This window comes from Lolium perenne, chromosome 5, assembly GCF_019359855.2.
Source record: "Lolium perenne isolate Kyuss_39 chromosome 5, Kyuss_2.0, whole genome shotgun sequence".
In the NCBI taxonomy this organism is placed as follows: domain Eukaryota; kingdom Viridiplantae; phylum Streptophyta; class Magnoliopsida; order Poales; family Poaceae; genus Lolium; species Lolium perenne.
This window is the reverse complement of record NC_067248.2, coordinates 202450391-202459452: the sequence shown is the minus strand read 5'-3', so window position 1 is coordinate 202459452 and position 9062 is coordinate 202450391. Positions and strand designations below refer to the sequence as shown.

The window sequence follows — 9062 nt, the reverse complement described above, 5'->3', positions numbered from 1 at the left end:
TTTGAAGTTTCCATCATCGTTGATTCCGGGTCTCCTACCACCAAGGTCAAACCAATCGCACCGGAAGAGGATGACTGACCGATGGAAGCCACCGCTGCAGTTGTACTGCAATTTGATGATGGATTTGAGCTGACCGTATGTACTTTGAAAATATTTAACTCTCCATTCTTGACATAATCACGAATAGAGTGATAACGGTGTTTGATATGCTTGAAGTTCTTGTGAGACCTTGGCTCCTTCACGTTTGCTATGGCGCCAGTGTTGTCACAATAAATAGCTAATGGATCCAACACACTTGGAACCACACGAAGTTCAATGATGAAGATGTTTAGTCAACGGATCTACGACATTCAAATCTGTATGTACTTTGACAATCTTTAACTCTCCATTCTTGACATAATCACCCATAGCATCTAGGTGTCCATTATTAGTTAGTCTAGATGGACTCCGCCCCCTTGGACGGCACCCATGGTGGGAGGGAAGGAGGAGTCCATGTTTGGACTTCCCCCTTCCTTATCGGAAACCTACAGAATAAGGAGGGAGTCCTTTTCCTTGAGGGATTGGGCTCTTCCCTTACTTGGATGGCCAACCACCTATATATATGAGGGGAGGGCTAGGGGTGCACCAGAAGCGCTTGGCCGCACCACCCCCAAAACCTAGCCGCACCAAACCCTAGTCGCCCTCTTCTCACCTCTACCTCCACCAATACTGCTTTGGCTTAGGCGAAGTCGTGCGAAAATTCCACTGCCACCATCACCATCGTGTTGTGGATCCCATCTCATCTACCTCTCCACCTGTCTTGCTGGAGCAAGAAGGAGGAGACATCATCAAGCTGAACGTGTGCACATGTCGGAGGCGTCGTACGTTGTTGCATTGATTGGATTGGGCTGTGAAGGAAGTATGACTACACCAACTGCGTTTTTACGCTTCTTCTTAGCAATCTAAAAGAGTATGTATATCGTCTCAATATCTCTTTCGCTATTTGCATCTTGTTGTTTGGATCTTGGCTTTCGCTCATATCCTAAGGATTTTTTTTCTATGCTGTGAATCCCATCAAGAAGGACCGATCTTGTTTGACAACACGCAAAATAGGAAGGAAAATGTGAGCGATGCAAGAAAGGTAGGAAACAAAATTTGATCTCCAATCAATACAACATCTCTCTTGTCCTAATAATTCATGTAAGGATGCGAGTTCACAAAAAAAACATGATGGTAGAGATTAGTGAAGATAACCAAATAGAAGAAGATGCAGTCCAAAGGGACAAGCAAGACATGAAGGAAGGGCAAGGAAAAGACGTTGGTTGTTGGCCGGCCGGGCTGCCTCCAACACCAGCAAGGGTCGAGACAAGGAGAGATAGGTATGTTGACTAGGTTAGGAGTGGGAAAACATCAATTATCCGCACGTGGGGCTATCGGGGTGGCCTGGCAATTTGGATCGTTGTTGATGGGTGGACTTCTCCTAGGCGGTGGTGTGGTGAGTCAACGATTGGGGAGCTGTAAAGCTTCTCCTGGGAGAGCATCCACGGCAGCGAGGCTTCCACTGTCATCTCTTATAGTCAAAAGGCGACCACTCCTACCTATGTGGCCAGCTATGATTTCTTCCGGCTAGTGCCTGCAGGTGATGACAACCTCCAGGTTGTAGTGTCAAGAAGGAGGCCCATCTGCTCTAGTATAGCGTGCTCCCGCCACCTTGTCCCAAGTGGTAACGTCCCGGTTTATAGTGCGGTAGATTATGTTGCGAAGCTCCATCGAGGTGTGGAAGGAGCTGGACCCGATTGCGTCTTCAAGTTTCCGCTCCAGGACCTGGCTATAATTTTTCATTTTCTGCTGGTTCCTGTTGTGAACTGTTACTCCACCGATAAGAATGGATGGATTCTTCTCGGTCCTTCGGGGCCATCCCTGCTCAAAAGAAGATGTAGATCTAACGCAAAGTGATGAGGACATCCCTACCTCACTACTACCTCCGTCATTGCAAGTTGAAGATGAACCTGTTGTGAAGCTCAATTCCAATGAAGTTCGGATTGGACCTATTACAAGGGCTCGTGCGAAGATACTTAAGCAACAGGTGAACTTGTTTCTAAATGATACCTTGATTGATGAGAACTTTATACTACCTAAGTCTTGTTATTTATGTATCATCAGGTATGAAGAGGAGACAAGCATCGCACGAGGAGAAGAGAAGCAGCTGGACGTGAAGAAGGACGTGAGGCTGGACATGGAGCTGGACATGAAGATATCTCATGGACGCGCGAGGGAGGAGCGGGAGGCAAGCGCGAGAGGAGAAGAAGTCGTCCAGGATGGCCCGGCGCCTGGTCCCTGGCCCGGTTCAACCGGGCGGCACGCCGGATCCACCCCGGCGCCAACCGGGCGTCGTACTGGGGCCAACCGGAAGGGCATCTGCGACACTTCCGGTTGCCGCCCGGTTCCTGGCCCGGTCTGGACCGGCCAGCCCGGCCCAGCACCCGGTCAACCGGGTTCCAGACCGGCGAGGCCGGCCCAGCACCCGGTCAACCGGATTCCAGAACGGCCTAGTCCGAGTCTGTCTCGACCAGATCTATTCTGGGTCGGTTATTTTTGTATCTTTTCGACCAGAAGTCGTCCCAGACGCCTATATAAGTGCCCAGGACGCCCCCTAGCTGCTTTAGACAACGTTTAAGATAAACCCTAGTTCTTAGTTGTTTGCTTTAGCAAAACTATTGAATCCCTACACCATATTGCTTGATATTGTGTAGATCCTGAAAAAGTCTTGTGTGATCTGCAGTTCCATTGGAAATTAGACGGTTGCAACTTACCGCTTCGTGGTCGGCGGCTATGTGCGCGAGTGTGTGGAGTTGCGAATATCTTGCAGGGTTAAGAGCTGTTGCATTGGCGACATGGACCAATCGAGAGATCTCGTTGCGTCATGCAAGTTATCTTCCACTACATCGTCATGTTCCTCCGCTGCCATCATCCCGTGATCATCATCACCACCGTTGCTTACTGAGAAGATCGGGCCATCCCTTATCACAAAGGAAGTTTGGGCCACACAGATTGTTGAGCTTCACACATATTCATGTGCTTGTCCATACTATTGTGGTGTTTTCGGTAGTTCAGCCAAGCCAACATGGAAACTGACGTCACCGAAACAATTTGGGGCTTTCAAAATTCAGGACCGATCAGAGCGGCGAATTTCCGGTCTTCAGTTTATTCGACTTTGTTCTTGGTTTATTTTGTGTTAGCTTTTATTCCTCGATTTAGTTTCCCACCCCTAGCGGCATGGGCCATATCTGGTCTATGGGTGGGGCAGGTGGGCCCCACCATGCCCCCCTCCCCCGATCGGTGCTCTGAGGTGATTTGGGAATTTTATCTTTCCGGCGGTCAGCCGTGTGCATTAAATAGTTTGGCATTTTGAAAAAGAAAAACTATAAGGCGATTTCAGACGCTGATGTGTTTTAAGTTTAGAGGTGCACTGGAGAGAAATTCTTTTACAAAAAAATAGATTGTCACATTGATTCGACCAAAGCTCAGTGGTGGTCCTTTTGTTAACATGCTCGTACTTAAAATATTGGCTTTTGATTGAGAGAAACATGTTCATACATAAAGTTTCCCTTACTAAATATAGGATTTAGTCAGACACTGGGGAACTTCATCTGCTGTGGCGTGTTGTCTTCAACACCCAGGCCCCTGTCAACACCAGAAGGAAGGATTAAGAAACCTATCTAGATATTGTTCACACATTAACAAAATTTAGTGGATTTATTCATACAACAATATGGGAAACAAATATCAGATATGATTGTTCTTTTATACTCCCTTCATTTGTTTTTTATTTATTTGAGAAACATAGTACACACGCAGACGCTTACATACACGCGCATACACTCACCCCTTTGAACGGACACACGCACACCCTACCTCCATAAACACCTCCGGAAGAGTAAGCCGGCGGATCGGATCTTAAAATTGACGAATTCACCACAGGCGTCTCGCTGTCGACGGAACGTCACCTCACACTGAATGAATATTCCGTCTTTATGAGACACACAAATGTCAAACCTGGGGTTTGAACTCTGGTAGACTGGAGATACAGCCATCCTCCTAACCAATCAACCTCAGGTTGGTTCTCACTCCTTTCATTTGTTGATATAAGCCATATAGTTTTTGGCACGGAAATTAAAGAAAGAATATTTAAAAAATTACATTAGATTTGTATGGGATTACCACTGCACAATTAACGTGAGAAGATAGAGAACTTTGAGAAGATAGAGAACTTTGCATTAGATAAAAAGTGGAAACTAATCCCTAAAGAATTGCCCGGACAAGTGGTGCAAGGCAATACACGACAAATTCTGGATTTTCTTTCTCAAAAAACTATATGGCTTATATCTATGAAACGAGGGAGTACCATTTACTGTAGTAACACACCAATAACGCCCTTTCCCTAAAATACTCCTATAAGAAAGCCGCTTTTGTTAGTGCAGCAGGGCAATGTGCTAAGCCCATGAATGATTAGTCAGATACTTGCTTGTGAATGATTAGTCAGATACTTGCTTGCCCGAAGGAGATGGGACAAAAAGATGAGAGATCATGCAAGATAAGAGAACATGCAACTCACTTATCTTATCTTTCTAATAAAGTTCAGATGTGAGCTTTTCTGCCTTTGGTCTAAAATTTGGGCCAACTTTTGTAGAACTACTCATATCTGTCCCGTGTCAGGGACAGAGTTTGGGCTTCAGGAAGCATGCTCCCAGATGAACAGTAAATTCGTAAAAAGTAGAAAATAAAATTTAATAGAATCTGATATTTTGTGTACTCCTTCCGGCCATAAATATCTAAATTTACGCCAATTATTTAGGGATGGAGGGAGTAACGTTCTTTTTTGTTATTATGGCCAGTGTTTGTGCAAATTTTCATGCAGAAATCGACATGACCAATAAAATACAATGTTTGTTGCACTATAATTTTTATTATTTTTGGATCTGCTTTCACTACTATTGATGATTACTAATAGATTGACGGAATTTTCGCAAAAAAACGAATAAGAAATTTGGCACTCAACTTGTCTTATTAGCACAGGTCGTAATATTTATGTTTTGGGCTGTGCTCCGGTGTCCCCCTGGCGAACGACGTTCAAGTGGTAACGTGTGTTTGGTTCGTTACCAGAAAATATGGATGATCTCATCCCAAAAGCCGAATATTTCTGAGAAAGGCTGGACCATATGATCCGTGAATTTCATGATAATCTCACTAGCCGCCTGAGAATCCATGGCCGTCGACGCGACTCCGACACCTGCCACCATCGTATGTGTGGCTCCCCAGCTCAGCGGCGGCCACCATGTCACGGCGAGCGGTGGGCTTGCTTTTCACGTGGCTCCCCAGCTCGACATCGGCGGCCTCCAGGGCGCGGTAAGCGGCGGGCTTGATTTTCAACGTGGCTCCCTAGCTCGGCGGCGGCGGCCTCCATGGCGTGGCGAGCAACGAGCTTGCTACGTCTGCGCCACACCCAGTCGACAGAAACGGCCTCGCTAAATATGTGCGGGTAGTGACCTTGCTAGGCACGGGTAGGCGGCCGCCCGCTAGGTCCGGCCTCCACCACCACAAAGGGAAAAGGACCCGTTAATTACATATTAACCGGTGTGTTAATGGCATATTTATCTTGTTCTATTAATCATTAATTAAACATATTTTATCCCATCTCATCCTGTACATGTTTGCCCATGAACCAAACACACATGTTAAGTCAAACCACGAAGGGGTATCAGCAGATCCTACCAGATCCTAGCTGTCCATGATAATTTGCAAACAACCAACTGACATGAATATATACATGTTTAATTTGCCAACAACTAAATGGCATATGCTTGGGAGCCGAATTGCATTTCCCGTGTCATGGCACATGATAAAGCGGTCTCTATCTTTTACTGTGTTCCCTCTCTGCATATCTTGTTCTGGCTGCTTTTCAGTGTGTTATTCGTTTTCTAACTCTACAGAAGATTCCATTCGGGTGCCATTTGTGTTCCCTATCAAGTTGCTAGATGCCACAGCATCATTCTGCTCTCTTCCCATCGCTTCTACTATCTCTGGACTTAATTAATCGACGCCATCCCTCCCTAATAACATGCATGGATAGGTCTTCCTCCGCGTCGATTAAATCCGACCGGAGGGAGTATTTGGCGTCAAATTCTGCCACCTCGAGATCCAGTCGTGTGTCGAGAAACTAAGGTCGAGACTCCGTCCTACGAGTTTGAGACTTCATCACAATTCATTTTGAACCAAGATGCTAGACAATTTTGATATACAACATCCTTTTTTTTGCCAAAGGAGACTTCTTTACTTTCTTCCGTCAAAATTTGGCGGATGCACGCCCACGCAACACGAGGTCGGAAGCAGGTAATATTTGTTGAATTAAGAGTTATACTGCAACTCTACAGCATCCTGACTGAAAAAATAATACAGAAATTTCGACATCTCTGCCATCTCAATCTCTCCACTATGCAATTATCCATACGTTTACCGTTTAATTTGCAGCTCGATTTTTTGTTTTGTCGAAATGGGGAGCAGAGCCCCAGCCACTGCATCAATTGTAGCTCGATTATTTGTATCATTGCAGCGTCGTGAATTCGTGATAGTTCAGTTCAATTACTCTGTCGACTCTCGTAGTGATGTTCGTAGATGCACTCTGCAAATGTTAGGCTACCGCCAGCAATCTCCTCGGCTGGGTGCGGATCGCCACCGCTGGCGCCGGCTGTGGCCAGTGGTGGTGGCGATGATGATGATGACCTCGCCGGTCCTTCCCTACCATGGAATCATGCTCTCTCGCTTCATCGGACAAGATCTGCTGTCGCCGGCACTCCTCGCTGCAGAAGCCCTGATCACCCCTGCGAACACAAAACACAGCACGAGTCAGGCATGTACCACGAAGCCTTCCGATGTTCTCGGCGGTTCAGAACTTCAGATCACAAGTTTGTCCATGTATGTCTCAGTACCTGTACATGTACACGTCCTTGTCAGGACTGAGCTCCCTCCTGCACAAGAAGCAGGTCCTCGATGAGCTGCACGGCCGGCCGTTGCGCGCCGGCGTCCAGCTGACCATCTGCTTGAGAAGAACGTGTGTGTGACACGGCTGCGGGTGGCCGTGGTGCCGAACGAGGATCTGCAGCCCGACGACGACTTCGGCGCCGTCTCGTACTCCACGCAGCAGCCGGCGACCGTGTGTTTGTGCCCGGAGGTGCTGCTGATGGATGCCAATAACGTTCTCTCCATGATGATTAGCACCACCGGGGTGACCATCACCAGCCTCATCCCCAAGATAGAAGATGCTTCTTCGGATCCTTGGAAGCATGGTGGAGCCGAGGAGGTGACCACTTCAGTCTATGGCGTCTGAGCAGTGGTGAGAGGTGATGGTGTAGAGGAGCGATGGGTATTTAAAGACACTTGGTGTCCACAAATTGGGAGTAGTAGAATTAGAACACCACCACTAGAAACTGTAGTATATACTCTAGTGCACTTGTGTGTTGTGTCGACCAAACACCGATGTGGGCAATGGGTGTGCTGATCAGAACCTGGGGCCAGGTGATGATGGAGATGTGCTGATGTTGCTGGTGATTTGAGAGCAATTAATTAGTGGTGATGTACTAGGTGGAATTAACAGACTAAGCAGATATCCAGGAAGTAACAAAAGATGGATGAATTACAGTTGCACACGATATAACCATTGAAGCGCCACATACGGCATCACATCACGCATCAAACGCAGTTAGGCAGCCTATTTGTGGCCTACATATCGGAGATGGCAGGTACCAATGTCTGCCACTCACGACCAAGTAATTAGCAGCTTATTTTCCTCTACTTCCCTGTAAATTATCTCTCTTGCTTTCAGTTGCAGTCTGCTAAAATTAGTATCATGATCATCCATACACGAGCACAGATTCCACCCATGCTTCCATAGCAACTCTATCCTTGAAACACACAACTAAGTTGTCCACATAATCTACAATTTTGTCACTCGACACTCGAGAACCAAGACAATCCCTGACATCATCGCCGCGCATAATCTAGAATTCTCTACCCAAAGTGGTGCGCATTTGCTTTCTTACTCAGCAACATAGTGGGAGGAACCTGTATGTGCTAACGAATTTTATCCATGATACTAACACATGGAGCACTTTCTCAGTTTCTATTTTCTCTGACGCCCAAACAATTTGAAGTGATCAGTACGTTTAGGCAAGATCTTAGGGCCTCCCTGTTTCAAGGATTTGCAATAATATTGTAATTCGAACTTCACTTTAAACCCCTGACAGTGCCCAGTCATGTCTGAATTATGAACCATCACACTGGTAGAAAAACAGGCTTCCGGTGAGCCCCATAAGTCGCGAAGCTGTAGGAACCGCGACTAATGGGACCTTTAGTCGCGGTTCGGGAGGCGAACCGCGACCAAAGGCCTGGGCCCAGGGCGCTCGGTGGCCAGCCGGTGCACGTGGGGGGCTTTAGTCGCGGTTGGCCAGGCCAACCGCGACTAAAGGTACCCGAGGGCCTTTAGTCGCGGTTGGCCAGGCCAACCGGGACTAAAGCCCCCCCCCCTATATATACCCATCCAGCAGCCAACACTTAGCCATTTGGAGCCATTCTCTTCACAAACTTCACAAGTGGGTGTTAGGTTTGCTTTTGGTTCCTCTTATGCACATAAGGTGTTTGATGAAATGCCCCAAGAGCATGAAACAAACATGATATGAAGTGTTGGAGCCACACTTGAGCTTTCTCATTTATTTTTTCCTCCTCGATCGCGGTTAGCAACTTGAACCTTTGATGTGTCGTTGATAAAATATGCATGTGTGTGTAGTTCATTGTTTAATTTATATTGTTTGTAGCTAGTTAGTTTAACAAATGCATGATGGTTAATTATATATTTTATATTATAATAATGCAGATGAATCGACAATGGATGTACGGTAACCGACTCTCCGGCGAGTTCAGTACGGGTTTGAAAGATTTCCTCGTAGTGGCTAATGCGAACAAGCAGGGGGGTTTTGTTATCTGTCCATGTGTTAACTGTAAGAATCAGAAGGGTTACTCTTCCTCAAGAG

General features: G+C 46.6%; 1 protein-coding gene across 1 annotated transcript; it reads right to left on the bottom strand.

The window, feature by feature from the left end:
* Positions 1-6362: 6362 nt before the first annotated feature.
* On the bottom strand, positions 6363-7391 carry LOC127301478 (uncharacterized). The gene is made up of 2 exons (XM_051331736.2): positions 6966-7391; positions 6363-6857 (listed from the first exon to the last, which is right to left on the bottom strand). The coding sequence occupies exons 1-2, from the start codon at positions 7319-7321 to the stop codon at positions 6668-6670; spliced, it is 546 nt and encodes a 181-aa protein (XP_051187696.1). The 5' UTR covers positions 7322-7391; the 3' UTR covers positions 6363-6667.
* Positions 7392-9062: the final 1671 nt, after the last annotated feature.

Excerpts from the sequence above, each read along its gene's own strand:
- LOC127301478 (XM_051331736.2), bottom strand. The coding sequence starts at position 7,321 with ATGCTTCCAAGGATCCGAAGAAGCATCTTCTATCTTGGGGATGAGGCT. Across the intron at positions 6,858-6,965 it reads AAGGACGTGTACATGTACAG|GGGTGATCAGGGCTTCTGCA; the intron begins GTACTGAGACAT and ends TTGTGTTCGCAG.